We start from the raw sequence: 16,148 nt of genomic DNA on the forward strand, positions 1-16,148 counted from the left end.
CCTTGCCAGAAAGTACAGAGGGGATATAGTTGGACTGGATTACCCATTCGAATTAGAAAAACCCGTCGACTTGGAGCTGGAAGCGAAAACCCTGTAGATCACCAACCCCAACTTTTTTCTTTCTCTGATGGGGAACCAGATTCAGAGGGATGAGTTGATTTCCCTGGGTCTTTCCAGATTCACCGCTCTTTCCTTTATTCATGGTAGTCTCAGGCTTAAGTGCATTAGGTCGGTCCTAAGATTGCCCGTTTATGCTGGATCCTTTCTCACCCCACGTTTTCATCCAACCTGAATGTCATGGACAGTCTTTCCACAAGGCCCCTTTTCGGGAACACAGCTAGGTCGTGAGATTGAGCTTCTCCAGAGCATCCTGAGGTTATTTGATGTAACAGTGAAAAGCTAGGATTCCCGAAGTGGCTGCATGGGATTATCTATTTGTGTTCTGTAGCCAGTGCGGGCTGAAACCTCTGCCTGTATAGAAGAGTAGACTAAATTTGAGATTAGGGGCCTAGTTACAGACATTACCTCGGGATTAGGAACATGGGATTTGAATGTGGAGAGCCTGGTCTGACTGCCATTTTTCCCCATCCCAAACCCAGCTCCGACATTCTGTGGGGGTGTCACACATATTTCTGGAAATGTGTATAGGTTTCCTACAGAGAAACAATAACTTTTATCTAGTACTGTACAGAGATAATCTGTTTACACTGGTGGCAGATTACTTTTATCTAATACACAAGTAATCCACAGTTTCTGAAAAGCTTAGTTTTTTAGAAAAAGTCATTTGGTTTGGATAGGCTTTTCTTGTCTTCTTTCTCCATCTTGTGTTTCAGGGAGTGTGATGAACCAGCTTTTCCAGCTGCCACTATCTTCATAGAGTCCTCCTATCCTTGAGTCAGCTCACTTCTCTGCTTCTGTTTCCTCAGTTTTTAGATTAAGGGTTGGTCTACAATAGTGTTTTTATTTTTATTTTTATTTTTTGGAGAGGCTTTTTCTATAGGGCGCGTGCACTTGCCAGAAAGAGAAATAGAAGCAAGAAAGCACCCCCCATTGGGGATGGCCACACCACAATCCCTTCTCCTCCATTCTCTTCTCCGGATCTTGGGCACACATGCACATGTGTCCAGTGTGAGTTTAAGCCATCGGGTCCGGGACTCGAACCACGGCTGGCTACATGGGAGTCTGGCAACATAGCCATTACGCTGGCCCTTACAATAGTGTTTTTTTGAACATTTTCACAGTAGATTGGGATGACTGCAGGGTTGAGTGGTTGGCTAGGGGGAGTCCCTACTTTAAGTATGACTGATCTTCTGTCTCTGATATATTGAGAGGTCTTAAAACCTTGGTGGAAAAATGGAATTAAAGTCTGAGTTTATTTTTTTATTTTTTATTTTTTTGGAGAGGTTTTTGCTATAGGGCGCGTGCGCTCGCCAGACAGACAGAGGGAGACAGAGAGACAGAAAGTGAGAAATCACCCCCCAGGGGGGATGGTCACGCCGCAATCCCTTCTCCGTTCTCCTCTCGGGATCTTGGGCACGCACGCACTGCGCCTGGCGTGAGATTTAAGTCACCGGATCCGAGACGCAAACCGCGGTCGACTACGTGGGAATCCAGCGACATAGCCATTACGCTAACTGCTGGTTCCCAAGTCTGAGTTTATTTTGATAAAAAATAAAAAGAGTTTTGAAATTCATTCAGTGTCTTCGTAATATACATTTAAAAATCTCTTTTTAAAATAATGTTTTCCATTTAACTTTATTTATTATTACTTTAATTTGACCAGAGAGAGACAGAGAGAGAGAGAAAGTGAGAAATCAGGCTGCCAAGTCTGGAACTCGAACTGTGGTTGGCCATGTGGGAATCCAGTGCCCTTAGCTGTCATGCCACCTGTTGGCCCCATAATACTTTTTTTTTTTTTTGTAAATTTTCTTAAGACCTCTTTATGTAAGGAGGTTTTTTTTTTTTTTTTCCTGATAAGAAGAAAGGTTTTTTTTTTTTTTTTTTTAAGTTTGAAAACCACTAGTCTCCATACTTTTAAGATGACTTCTGCGCTTAGTCTCTAGGAAATGATGGGAAGGTTGGAGAGAAAGGAAATGAAAACTGTTCAAATCAACCATCCTTAGAAGTAACTGAGGCTGGGCCAGCCAGTGGTGTGGTTAAGATGACTGGATCCCACATGGGGACTGTGTGGTTCGGTCTGGACCCACGGGTGCATATGTGTACATGTGCCCATGTGTGCCCAAACTCTGGACAGGAGAACTGAGGGAGAAGGGATTGCAGTTTGGCTATCCTCCATGGAAGTTCTCTCTCTCTGTCTCTGACCAGTACATGTGCCCTCTAGCAAATTTTGAAAAAATAGTAGCAGTAGTAGTAACAGATCCTAACCCATAATCGGTACCCAGGTGGCTAGAGGAGAAGGTAGTCAGTTATAGAGTGCCTGCTCAAATTATAACCTGGTCTGTGGCACTAATGCCGAAAGCTGTGGTCTGACTGCCTGTACTGAGTAGCATGAGCGTGAAGCTGTCATCTTGCCAGTTAGCAATATTGTCGAAGGATGGATGTTTCAAGGATACAATCTGTTAACAGCCGAAGAAACGGAGAAGGGCAGACTCAACCCAGTACCGTCCAAAGGTGAAGGCCGCCAGCAGGCCAAAGAAGCAATTCAAGTACCTTGAGAAAGCAATCATGAGGTAGAGATAATGTGTGTGTCTTTCCCAGAGTTAGTGGAAATCCACAAAACTAGCCCATTTCTTTGTCCTGACACTCTTTCTTGCATGTAACCTCCTTGACATTCATGTTCTTGTCACTGGAAAGACTGTAAACAAGGAAATGGCAAATTTTGGTCAGACTCAGGCGTTTGGTTGGAGTGACTCAGCAGCCCAGAGCAGTCAGCTGCTGGCACACCACTCAAGTGAGAGTTTGGGGACCTACAAACTGCTGTGGGCTGAGTTTCTCTTGCGTGTCAGTTGGCCTCCCATGAGGCGTTGCTGCTGCAGACACTCCCACACAAACTCTTTGATCACATTAGGATGAAAGTACCAGTTCTGGGGTTCAAGTTTATGATGCTAGCTCACCCATTTAGCAGTGATTAAACCCTGATATTTATCGAGTTTTTAACCTCCAAATACTTCACATAATCTGCAGGTAAGATCTACTCTCCTGAGAGAAAAGTAGAGAGTGGAAGTAATGATCATTTTTTTTTTTAAAGGTATTTGCCATAGGGCACGTGCCTTCGCTAGGGAGAGACAGAGTGACAAAGAGACAGAAAGTGAGAAATCACTAGGGGGATGGCCACACCACAGTCCTTTCTTCTCCAGTCCCCTCTCATGATTTTTGGGCTCATACGCACACACGCTCAGTGTGATTTTCAAGCCTTTGGGTCCAGGATTCAAATTGTGGTTGGCATGTAGGAGTCCAGTACCTTAACCAGCATCCCACTTACTGGCCCCCATAATCTTATTTTTTTTAATTTAAACTTTTTTTTAGATTTTTGTCATAAGATGTGTGAGACAGTGCGAGAGGGAGAGACAGTGAGAAATCACCCCCTGGGAGGATGGCCACACTGCTGTCCCTTGTCCTCTCAGGATTTGGATGCACATGCGCCTATCGTGTTTTTCAAGCTGCTGAGTCTAAGACTCGAACCACAGAGTCGGTTATGCCACTTTGTTTTTATTTTACAGCCAGCAGAGTCTTAGAATGAGGTAAATGGTATAGCCCACTGTAGGTCAGTTCTAGCTTTATCAGAACAACACACCACTTGTTCCAAACCTAAACTGGGGTCCATCTCATTTATAAAGTTAGACAGACTCAGAATGTTAGGGTAGGGAGTTGACCTCAGTGTGATGATTTAGAGTTTCTACCATATCCAGACTGCAACTCAAAACCATTGGACCCAAGGCCTTCCACATAACCATCCTACTCACATCAATAGTGTACAATCGCATAGAAGATACCGTAGCCTTCAAATTTAAATACTTTTCCAAAGGCTGTTTCTCTCACTAACCTTTTGTCTCCTAACAATAGAAATAGGAACATTTCAGAGTTTTCTTAGTAGGTGCTGCTGCTTCGTGTGTGTAGATCTCTGGCCGGTGCTGCTCCATAGAGCTCTGTGCAGTGATGGGGACGCCCTCTGACTCAGCGCAGCCCCTACTAGCAGAGTGAGGCCATCAGGCCATCAGACACTGGAAATAGGCTGCCGTGCTCTAGGAACTGCGCATTCTCTTTTGTTAACTTAAATGTAAATAACCACGTTAGCTAGCAGCTGCCAACTGTTCAGACAGAACAGTTCTGGCCTATTAGACATAAACTGATACCTTTTATTTCTCTCACTGCAGATTAGACGTTTTTCTGCCAGCACTTCAGTTGTACACTTTTGTCTCTCCTGCACACCCAAAAACTTGCCTGAGACCAATGTGTGATTTTTCTTTTAAACTGAGAAATTATAAGCAGTTTATGCTACAGTCTTAGAGTAACAATCTAGTGGGGTCACTGTTATATCCTCATACGAGCCAGTGTCCCTAAGAATAATCAGGTTAATGTAACCAAGAGCCACCTTTCCAGTGATTGCCCAGAAAAGTAATTTAATACTTTGGAGGGCATAGAGCTTTTGTTTAATGTGATAATTGAGTGAAGAAAACTGGAGACTAGAGGCTGTGGACCTGTGAGGCTCTGTGTGCTACCATTTTTATAGGGTTTTTCAGGGCAGATAGTCAGAGGCAGTCACTTGTATCTGAAGTGTCATGGGAGTAAAACTAGGTAGCTGGAAGTTGTAATTTTAGGGAACGTAGGGAGAAGAAAACCTTAATTAGAGCTTGAAAGCTTATTCATTAACCTCTTCCTGTTCTTATTTTATTTCCAGCAGATGTTTAAAACTGTTGAACTGCCTTTTAGAAATTAGTCTTACTAATGTAAGCTCGACCTTACTGCTGCTAACTTGTATTTTTGCTCTAGTACCCAGTGATGGGGTACTTTCTACTTTTTACCAGTTGGGATATGTGGCAAATTGTATTGTTTCAGATGGGAGGATAAATTTAGGGTTTACGATTTAAGTGTAAGTTTTTTTATCCCCTTTGTGATTTAATTTCAGGAAAAGGAGAAGGAATGGCAACGAAGAAGACAACCATCTTCCCCCGCAGACCAAAAGGAGTAGTAGAAACCCTGTCTTTCAGGATTCCTGGGACACAGAGGTAGGAATGTTGTCACACAGTCTCCATTATTTTCACTACCTGTGCTAAATAACCCACCTTCTGCTGTATAATTAAAATAAATTTATTGCTGTAGATTTTAGCTTACAAGACTATAGTACTGAATCCACGTGGCCAACCATGGGTATGGGTCCCTAGGTTGACCTATAAACATGCTAGACACGTGCACGTGGGTGCCCAGATCCAAAGGAGCTGGAGGGCTGGGAAAAGGGGATTTAATGTGACAAGATCCTGCTGAGGTCGCTTCTCTCCTTCCTACTTGCTATCATATTAAAAAATGAAAAAGTAAGGGACTGGCCCAATAGCCTAGTTGTTAAGGAATCTGGATCCTATGTGACTGACTGAGTCCCAGCCCAGGCAGTCTGAGAAACAACACTAGTCACATGTGCTGTGTGCCCTAGGTCCCAGCAGGACGGAGAAGGAGAGGGAAAAAGGGAAAAGCATGACCAGATGCCACTGGGGGGTGCTTTCTCCCCATCTCTCACTCTCTTCTTCACACTCTGGCAAGTACACATGCCTTCTGGCAGTTTAAAAAAAAAGGGAAGAAAAAATTTTAAAGAATAATTAATTTATTATTACTATTTTTTAATTTGACCAGAGAGAGAGGGAAAGCGAGAAAGCAAGTTGCCAGGTCCAGGACTCAGACCATACTCAGCCTTGTGGGAGTCCAGTGCGTTAACCACCACAGCACCTGTCAGTCTCAGAATTTTTTTTTATTGAAAGAGTAAATAAAAATTATCTTACTTGATCACAGTGGTTGCATACTTTTTTTTTTTTTTGGAGAGGTTTTTGCTATAGGGCGCGTGCACTTGCTAGAAAGACAGAGAGAGACAGAAAGCGAGAAATCACCCCCCAGGGGGGATGGCCATGCCACAATCCCTTCTCCTCCATTCTTCTCTCGGGATCTTGGACACGCACGCACACGCGCCCAGCGTGAGTTTAAGCTGCCAGGTCCGGGACTTGAACCACGGTTGACTACATGGGAGTCCAGCGACATAACCATTACGCTAACTGCTGGTCCCGAGACTTTTTTCTTTTTTTGGTCATAGCCCATTTGAGGAAGCTGTGTGCCTTCTCCCAGCAAACAATGCATATCTGCATGTATTTACACACTCACATGCTCATTCACACAGATACATACACATGCATTTTTATTTATTAGAACTTCCATAGACCTTTAAAAGCCCATCTTTGAACACCATCTGCTTTCTATTTCAGAAACTTATTTTTAGTTTATAAGCTATTAATTATCCTTAAGATAAACAATTTTATGTTTTAATTCCCGTGTCAACTTATTTTATTTTTTAAGTTTTTGCCATAAGGTGCATGTACTTGCCAGAGAGAGAGAAAGAGGGGAAGTAAGAAATCACTCTCCAAGGGTCGAGGTGGACAGACCGCTGTCACTTCTGCATTCTCTGGTTTTAGGCACGAGTGCACATGCACTAGTGTTTTTTCAAGCCACTAGGTCCAGGACTCAGACCACAAAGTCAGTCATGTGAGACCTAGCTGCCTTTACCTCCATGGCATTAGCTGGCCTGTCAATTAACATGTCTTTTTTTTTTTTTTTCTCAAAGAGATTTTTTTTTTTGCTAAAGGGCATGTTCTCTCTCTGGAGATAGACAGAAAGTGAGATATCCCCTGGGGGATGCCCGTGCTGCAGTCCCTTCTTCATTCTTCTCTCTGGATTTTGGGCACGCACACACACCTGACGTGAGCTTTAAGCTGCCAAGTCCAGGACTCGAACCTCACTTGACTATGTGGGAGTCCAGTGATGTAACCATTATGCCATCTGGTGGTCCCAGTTAACATGTCTTTTAAGAAAACTTGAAGCATCCAGAATGTGTAAGGAGTGTGTGCATGTGTGTATGTATGTATGTCTATATGCATGTATGTATCTTTGCAAAAATCCCATTGTTAAGTGTTTTTAATTTTCATTGTACTAAAAAGAGTTCCTGCAGTGGTGGAGAGGGGCAGTTGAGTGCAGGGGAGCACTCTCTGGGTTTGCCACAATTTTTGTTTCCTCAAAGTGTGATTCTGTATGCTACTGGGGAGAAATTTTCTGTGCAATTAGAAGGCTGCTGTGTGGTGAAGTGAATCCAGTATTAAAGTATTGCTACCGTCCAACTATGCACCTAAAGATTTGACCCTTAACAGTTGTCGCCCTGACAGAGAAGTGCCTCAATGACAAAAATTCCTAAGCCCTAGCCTCATGGTTTACAGCAGCATTCTAACATACCAAGATAGCATGTACTTTAATCAGTTCTCAATTATAGGATTTGACCTATATCTAGTCTTTGCCAGCAACCCAAAGTAACTCCCCTAAGGGGGGAAAATCACTCTCACTTAGGTAACATTAATTCAGTAACAATTAATGAAAAGTAAAGATTAAAATCCTTTGTGGAGACTTGAGTTTTTGTAGCTTTTTTTCTTTCTTTAAAAAATGTTCCTGACCTTCCCCCCTTTTTTAATGTAAAACTAATTGAGCTTTTGCTTAATGTGATAGTTGGAGAATCTCATGAAAGAAAGAAAACTGGGGATCAGAGGCCAGTGGATATCTAACAATAAAATTATCATAGTAATTGGGTTTCCATTGTTTTTTTAAATTATAGGATGTTTATGTAGCTTGTGGAGAGATTTCCTGATATCAGCTTCACTATTTCTTTACCTGTGTTTCTAAGTAAGCCCTGCTATACAGTAGTCACTGATTTAAAGGTAAAGGAGGTCTAACTCTTTTTCTCCTGTGCATACACTTTTGATATCTGAGAACAGGACTGAATTTTGTCTTTTTTGGGGGGGGTTAGTTTTTGTTTGTAGAAAATGCCCTTCATTCTCTTTCAAAGTATATTCATTTGGTATTATGGGAGATATCAATATCTTATTCAACCTTTCAGGTCATATTGATTAAGTTTTGTTTTGTTTTGTTTTGTTTTGCTGTAGGCTGTGTGCACTGACCGAAGAGAGACAGAAAGGGAAGAGAGAACAGTTCCTCCCCACAAGGCTACACTGCAATCCTTTCTTTTCCATTCTCCTCTTGGGATTTTGGGCATGCATGCACACGACCCTCAGTCTGTTTTTTAAGCCACCACATCTGGGGCTTGAACTGTGGAGTCAGCCATGTAGGATCTAGCACCTTTACTATCACACCACCTACTGGCTCCAGATTAAGAACTCCTTAAAATTTTATTTCTTTATTTGTGTGTGTGTGTGCACGCGCATGCATGTGCATGAGACACAGAGAGAGAAGAGCACTGTTTCCTCCACAGGGTCTGGTCATGTCGCAGTCCCTGTCTAGTCATCCAGCTGAGTCCCAGGCACATGCGCATATGCCAGCAGGTTTCAGGCCAAGCAAGTCAGGGGTTCTAATCACAGTAGCCATGAGAGATCTGGCTTTTCTTGAGCAGCACAGTGTTGCTGTGCTCAAATCATGTATCTTGTTTTTACTTAACCGAAGAAATTCGATTGTTGAGCCACTGTGTAATCATTAGTCTTAAGGACAGACTAGGTTGTCTTTGGTATAATGTAAGATCAGGACAGGTCATTTTTATATAGTCATTTGACTGTATAAAAATAGTCATCTTCACAAAGTATGTAGCTGCTGAGAGGTGGGGAAGGAGTGATTGGAGCGGCCTGTTCTTGTCTGTGCTGTGTGCCGTCTCACAGTAGACAAAGCAGGAGTGCTCAGAGACCTTGCCCAGTGCAGCCAGCGCTAGGTCCTGGGCTTCTCTCATTTTTATTTTTATCTGAACTCACTAGTAATGATAGCTCACCTAATGGAATGTTACAGCCATTGGTTTCTGCCTTGCTTACTGCATGTTTGCCAGAGGAAGCTCTGGGGCTGTGTTGTGCTTTGTTTCCCTAGTGCTGGTAGAACGAGTAATGAGGGCAGGTGAATGAGGGAAAGCCCGAGAAACAAGAGGCAGCACAAAATATGTTTCTTTTTTTTTTGAAAAGTTTATACTGTAGCTGGGAACCAGCAGTTAGCGTAATGGCTATGTCGCTGGACTCCCACGTAGTCGACCGCGGTTCGTGTCCCGGACCCGGTGGCTTAAAACTCACGCCGGGCGCGTGTGCGTGCGTGCCCAAGATCCCGAGAGGAGAATGGAGGAGAAGGGATTGCGGCGTGATCATCCCCCCTGGGGGGTGATTTCTCGCTTTCTGTCTCTCTGTCTCTTTCTGTTTGTCTGGCGAGCGCACGCGCCCTACAGTGAAAATCTCTCAAAAAAAAAAAAAAAAAGTTTATATTGGAGGGGGCTCCACCTTTTCCGGGCACGCATGCACAGACGCCTGGTGTGAGTTTAAGCCACTGGGTCCGGGACTCGAACTGCAGCCGACTACATGGGAGTCCAGTGACATAGCCATTGCGCTAACTTAACTGGAAAGTTAAGCCCTGAGTAATTAAATTTCTACTACTAGAATAGATTATTATATTTGAATCACAAAAAGAATCAAGTTTAGGGGCATGTAGCTGTTTGATAGTTTTGTATTAAAGGAAAGATAAAGCTGCATATTACTGACAAATTATTTTTATTAACAGTTTACATAATAAAACATTTTAATAATGTTAATGAAAATGTTATTTTCTCATTCTAAGGTAGGGACAAGGGAATAAGTTCCTTTGAAACTACTATCAGGGCCATCAGGTGGTGTGGTGGTTAGGTACTGGATTCCCACATGACCGATCATGGTTTGAGTGCCAGACCCCTTGGGCTGAAGACCACACCAGGTGTGAGTGCGTGCTCAAAATCCCAAGGGGAGAATGGAGGAGAAGGGATTGCGGTGTGGCCATCCCATCCACCAGAGGTGATCTCTCAATTTCCCTCTCCCTGTCTGTCTCTGGCGAGTGCATGAGACTATGATCAAAACCTAAAATAAATGAATAAAACTGCACCTTAGATAAGATAAATTGTTTCTTGAGTTTTTATGAACTAGTGAAATAATTTTAGAACTCTTACAACTTGAATGTTCATTAGTGAGGGATTTGTTTAAATTTTAAGAGTTTTAAAATTGTTATTATTAATTTCTAAAAGTTACCATTTTGTCCTAAATGTAATAATATTGGCTAAAACTGAGAAATAAGATATGAGGTGTTTGATTTAAGTTAAAGTATGCCACAGGTAAATTACAATTATCTTTAACATGGAGATAGTTACGCCTCTTTTCCTTCCTAGGTAGGAGGAAGCTGAAGAATGTGAACTGATTATAGCTAGATTAGCTATGTAAAGAGAAATTTGGATTTATGTGTGCATTTTCTTCCTTCCATTTTAGTAGGTACTATTAGTTCCACAACTCGGATGGAAAAACTGAGGCACAGAAAAATAGTCATCTTCCCAAAGTACATAGCTCAGAGGTGGAGAAGGAGAGACCTCTCGCCTGTGCTATGTGCTGTCTCAGGGTAGGCAGAGCAGAAGTGCTCAGACTTGCTAAACCCACAGGGAAGTACTAGGTCCTGGGCTTCTCTCAAATCATAGAAACAGAAGAATTTTCTTCCTGGAAAATCCTCTCCCATGTATATGGTATGAGCTGGTAGCTAGAAAGCAATTTTAGACTTCTAATAAGAAAGACGCAAACAAGAAATTGGGGTCTAATGTTTTTTCTCCAAAATTCTAATGGGTACTGGTATTGAGGACGGAACTTTAATGCCAGCGACTTGATATAATGATTTGTGAGCCTTAGGACCCTACTTGATGAACTGAAATATAATTTGTAGTATAGAATTACGGTTTTATTTGTAAAGCCTTTCTACATGAGTCATGTTAATTAACATCTAAGTCAAGCTCTTTTTTCTTCAGTGAGTACTTAAGTGCTCATTTTACTTCTTAGTGAAATGATTTAATAGCAATATTCTTTGGGCAGTTGTTTGGACTGGTATAAACTAGCCAGGTTCAACTTAATTAGATTTGTTTCTAAGGCAGGTCCAGGGTCGTCACCTAGGATCCTAAGAAGCCTGGAGGGCTGGGAAAGGGGGATCATGGTGTGATGAGACCTGTGATGATGATGCTTTTCTCTCTTTCTCTCATGCACTTAATATAATAAAAAGAAAAGGAAAGCATAGCTTTGTTTCTTTTTTCTTTTTTTTGGAAAGGTTTTTTGCTATATGGCATGTGCGCATGTCAGAAAGACAGAGACAGACAGAAAGCGAGAAATCACCCCCCAGGGAGGATGGCCACACTGCAGCCCCTTTTCCTCTCGGGATCTTGGGCACACACATGCACCTGGCATGAGTTTAAGCCACTGGTTCCATGACTCGAACCACAGTTGACTACATGGAAGTCCAGTGATGTAGTCATTAGGCCAACTGCTAGTTCTAAATAGTTTTCTTTCTTTAGGGTAGTGTCCTCTTTATTTCTATTTGCTTATTTATTTTTTAGACAGATTTTTGCTATAGGGTGTGTGTGCTCACCAGAGAGATACAGAGAGAGAAAGCGAGAAATCACTCCCCATGGGAGATGGCGATGCTGTAGTTCCTTCTCTATTTTTCCCTCAGGATTTTGAGCACAGATGTCCACACGCCTGGCGTGAGTCTCAAGCCAGCGGACTCAAACAGCAGTTGACCATGTGGGAGTACAGTGATATAACTATTATACCGTGTGTTGGTCCCAAAATTTTAAGTATTTTTTGACGTAGTAGGAGTAATACTCTCTGCTTTCAGTTTTAATATCTTTATTTACAAATTGCACTAGGCATTTCTGTGTAAATTTGACTTCTGGTACTTGGATATATATGTTTTATTAAAAGCACTTGACCTGAGTAAATAAAAGCAACACCTCTTAAAAAATACAAAGACCTCTTTTTTTTTTTTTGGAGAAGTTTTTGCTATAGGGCACGTGTGCTTGCCAGACAGACAGAGAGAGACAGAGAGACAGTAAGCGAGAAATCACCCCCCAGGGGGGATGACCACCCTGCAATCCCTTTTCCTCCATTCTCCTCTCGGGATCTTGGGCATGCATGCACACAAAGACCTCATTTTTTAAAAAAAATATCTTTAACTTATTTTACCAAGATTATTTTTTTTTTTCAGGTCACTATAAAGTACCATGAAACAGAGTGAAAAAATATGTAGCAGTAAAACAGGAAGTGGCTTTGGAGTAGCTTCTGCCTTGTCTCTATTAGAAGAAGTTTTTGATGATAATATTAAAATCTCAAGGGTAGTCTTGGAGTGCAGAAGTATGAAAAATAAATAGAACCAGGCGTTCTGTGCATCTTTAAGTTTAGGATTCTATAAATCCATTTGTTTTAACTGATAAGAATAAACCAAATGTTAGATGATTTTGAAAAAAGTTTGAATTTAGATGACAATGGGAATATTTCACTTATGTTTTCAAATACCAGTTTTAAAAAGTGGTATTTGAAAGCTCTTAGTTCTTGTCCGCTCTCATCATTCATGTATCTTAGGATAGTAATCACATCCTAAGATATGAAACTCTTTGGCAGACTCTGCTTTGGCTTAAGTCCTTGAAAATGTTTGTAATACATTGCATCAATTCACAGCATACATAGCTACCTCAAGCTATTTCTTTTTGAAACTGAATGTTAGAGTCTGGTATTAAGTGCAGCAAATCTGTACATGCACATCTCTTTCTATAGGTGGGAGCTTTTTTTTTTTTTTTTTGCCTGTTGAAATTTAAACAAAATAAAGTGATGATAGAATGTTCTAGTTAGGAAAGAATTCAAACCTCACTATGTAGTCTATCTTCAGTTTATAAGGGAACTGAAGATCCAGAAAGATGGACACACAGAAGTTATTATCTGCATTTTCTACTCTTGCTTATTTAGAGAGTATTTAATTAGCATAACTTAATTTATTTGGAATCTTTTTTTTTTTTTTTTTGGCCAGTGGGCGTGTGCACTCATCAGAAAGTGGGCATACTCCATAAAGCGTGGGCACCTCAGTGTGTTTTTCATGCATATTGGGGCCAGAATTCAAACTGCAGTCACCCAAGTGATATCTGGCTCTCAGTGCACAGTGCTTAACCTCCGTGCTACAAGGCTGGCCCTGTTTGGAATCTGTGGTCTCATGAGTATTAGCAGACCTGGAGCTCTCTGAAATCACTGGGCACTTAGGAAGCACAGAACTAGACATTAGACATTGCTTCAGTAGACAAGCTAGGATCATCTCTTGCATTTAAACCAGGTTCTGGAGAGTCCTCAGAATGGAGATGACCTTGGTTACAATTCCAGGGGCAGAGTGAATACTGTGGGTTAGATTTCTTTTTCTTTCTGAAGGTCACGTAAATTTAAAACTCCAATAAATGGGGATATGGAGGTGAGAGGAAGCTAGGGCTTGAAAGAAAAAACTATGTTGATCTAATTTTCTAATAAAGAAGACAAGGTGTATAGTTGTAGATAATATACTTGTTTAGTTCTATTTTCAGTGAAGCAGAGAGACACAGAAGCTCCCTGCCTGGGGGCTTCCTACAGATTATTCACAGAAATAGTCATTAGGATTGTTTAGTTTCGGCCAAGCATGTAAATGTGTTCTTTTGAGCTGACTTCATGTCCTGGATTTTTCAGATCACTGTAAAGTACCATCAAATAGAGAATGAAGAATGTGAAGATAAAACAGCAAGTGGCTTTGGAGTAGTTTCTTTCTTTTCTTGTCTCTACTAAAAGGGAACTTTTTCTTTAAGCAAACATTTTTGATGTTGATAATACTAAAGTCTCAAGAGTGTTCTTAGCAAGAGGGCAGAGGCATGACTAAAAAAAATAATAGAGCCAGGGGATCTGTGTATCTTTTAATGAATTTTTATTTATTTATTTTTTAGGTTTTTACCATAGGGCACATGTGCTTGCTAGAGAGACAGCAGGAAAGAAATCACTCCCAAGGGGGGATGGCCAAGCCATAATCCCTTCTCCATTCTTCTCTCAGGGTTTTGGGCATGCACACCCCTGGCATGATTTTCAAGCCAATGGGTCTGGGACTCAAATGGTGGTTGACCATGTGGGAATCTGGCGCTTTAATCACTATGCCACCTGCTGGCCTTAGGTGATCTTTTCTTAATAGCTTGAATTTGGACGTTTTGCTTAATTTTTAAAAATGGTATTTTAAAGCTTTCAGTAGCTTTACATTTAAAATTAAGGGTAGGCCTAACGTATATATATATATGTATGTTTCTCTTCTGCCAGAGAGAATGGAGTGTCCCTTAGCCTTTCTGCTGTACATACTGTCATGGCTGCTGAGACTTTTTTAGCATTTCTCCTTTGTTTTCATGCCCCAAGTTCTTACCCACTGGTTCTCTCCCGAGGTACTAATAGAACCTTCCCTTCCTGACTGATCTCCTGCTGCCTTGTTTCCTCCAGCTTCCTGTGGACTCTCTCACTCCTAGTTACTACCAGACACCCTTTATCTGTAGATATTGCTGGTACTTTCTCATCAAATTTATCTTCCCTTCTTTCCCTCAGAAACCTGGCTTCCTCCTGGGCTCTGCTAGAACTTCTCACAAGGCTCACTTAGCAGAGTTTCCATTCACCAAACATTGACTGGGCACCAGCTGTTTGCCAGGTGTGGTTCTGAGTATTCCGAATCACTTCAGTGTCTCCTCCAATGTCTCCTCTGTCTCCTTCCAGAGTTGCTTCCACCTGGCTGTTAGGAAACCTCCTGTTGGATGGACCTCTGCTCTCAGGCTCCCCTAGCCCCATTCATCTCACACAGCACCCTGGATCCTGCCTAGTCCTAATTGTAGATCCAAGCAGCTCTTCTGTGCTCAGCACCTGTCCCTACGGATGTCACACTCTTGGTAATCCAGCCGCGCCCCTCGTGTCTGTTTTGCCTCACTGGCTTCTGCTGTGGGCCTGTCTACACTTCACTCTTAGTTTTCCTTCCCCAGACACTCCCTTCTTTCATGAGCTTGCTCTTGTTCTTCTAGTTTGTCATCCTCTCCTATTAAAAACCCTTCCACATTTTTTAGGCTTAACTGAGACACTAGTCCTGGTAGGGAACTTCCTCTGGTCTTCCAGCAGCATGAAGAGGTCTTCACTACAGAGCTGTGCCCTGTTGCTGGTAGTGACCGTGTTGCCACCATGTCCCTCCTGATTGAGCTTGGTAAACATTTACGGGATGAGTAAGCTACCTTAGCAAAATGCCACCTGTGTACACAGTAGGCACACAGACATGTTTGCACAGTGGTTGGCCTTTAGAACAACCCCTGCCCTGCTGCTTGCCAGGCACAGCTGTACGGTGGGGCCTGGCATGTGCATGTTTTCAAAGGCTCATGGGTACTTCCAGAATAGACTGTGGTGACGATTTGATTCTAGGTCTTACCCTGGTGTCTGAAGTTACTGAAGTAATGAAAGATTGGTTGTACTGCTTAAACTAAGTTCAAGCCTTCCCTTTTCACATGGATCTTCAAAGCTGGACTTTGAGTTGTCTTGTGTATTGTGTAGAGATTTGTGGCCAAAGTGTTCATAAATTTAACTTTATTTTGCTTATGCTCATAAATTAGCACTGAGATTTTATTTTACAGGTTGTGGTCTTACTCTCTTTTGATTGATAATGCAGATTTGTCCCAAAAACACCCTGGTTAGTCACCAGCACTAAGCCTAGATGGGAAATTCAGAGAAAAGAAAATGAGCTTTGTACCCGATGAGTTGGATCCATTGTCTGATGGGGAGTCCCTGGAAGGAGTCAGGATCATGGGGAAAGAATTCTTGTTAGTTGAGTCTTTCTTCATCCTAAAGTCTTTGAGTTCTCATTTTTGTTTGGGTAAAAGCACTCACTGTCTTTTCAGGAACAGCTATAACAAGGTAAACACATCTATACTCTGCTAACAGTTTCAATTTTCAGAATCATGCACCATCGGTTAGTGGCTTTTTTCCTCAAGCTATCTTAAATTATTAAAAAGCTTCACCAAGTGGAGGAAATAGAGTTTTCTTCCTATTTAAGGTTTTTGTTGTTAGCAGACAAAAATAACATCTGTATAATCTTAAGGTATTGAGAGAGACTCAAAA

General features: G+C 41.8%; 1 protein-coding gene across 1 annotated transcript in view; it reads left to right on the plus strand.

Moving 5' to 3' along the window:
- VCF1 (VCP nuclear cofactor family member 1) overlaps positions 1–16,148 on the plus strand; it is a 22,799-nt gene continuing 6,651 nt past the window's right edge. The window contains exons 1-3 of the mRNA XM_006145870.3: positions 1–93; positions 2,587–2,690; positions 5,087–5,186. Coding sequence (XP_006145932.1) covers positions 2,686–2,690; positions 5,087–5,186 — 105 coding nt within the window. The 5' untranslated portion in view covers positions 1–93; positions 2,587–2,685. The remainder of the gene's footprint in view (positions 94–2,586; positions 2,691–5,086; positions 5,187–16,148) is intronic.

Source organism: Tupaia chinensis, unplaced genomic scaffold (assembly GCF_000334495.1).
Source record: "Tupaia chinensis unplaced genomic scaffold, TupChi_1.0 Scaffold000159_1, whole genome shotgun sequence".
Lineage (NCBI taxonomy): Eukaryota > Metazoa > Chordata > Mammalia > Scandentia > Tupaiidae > Tupaia > Tupaia belangeri.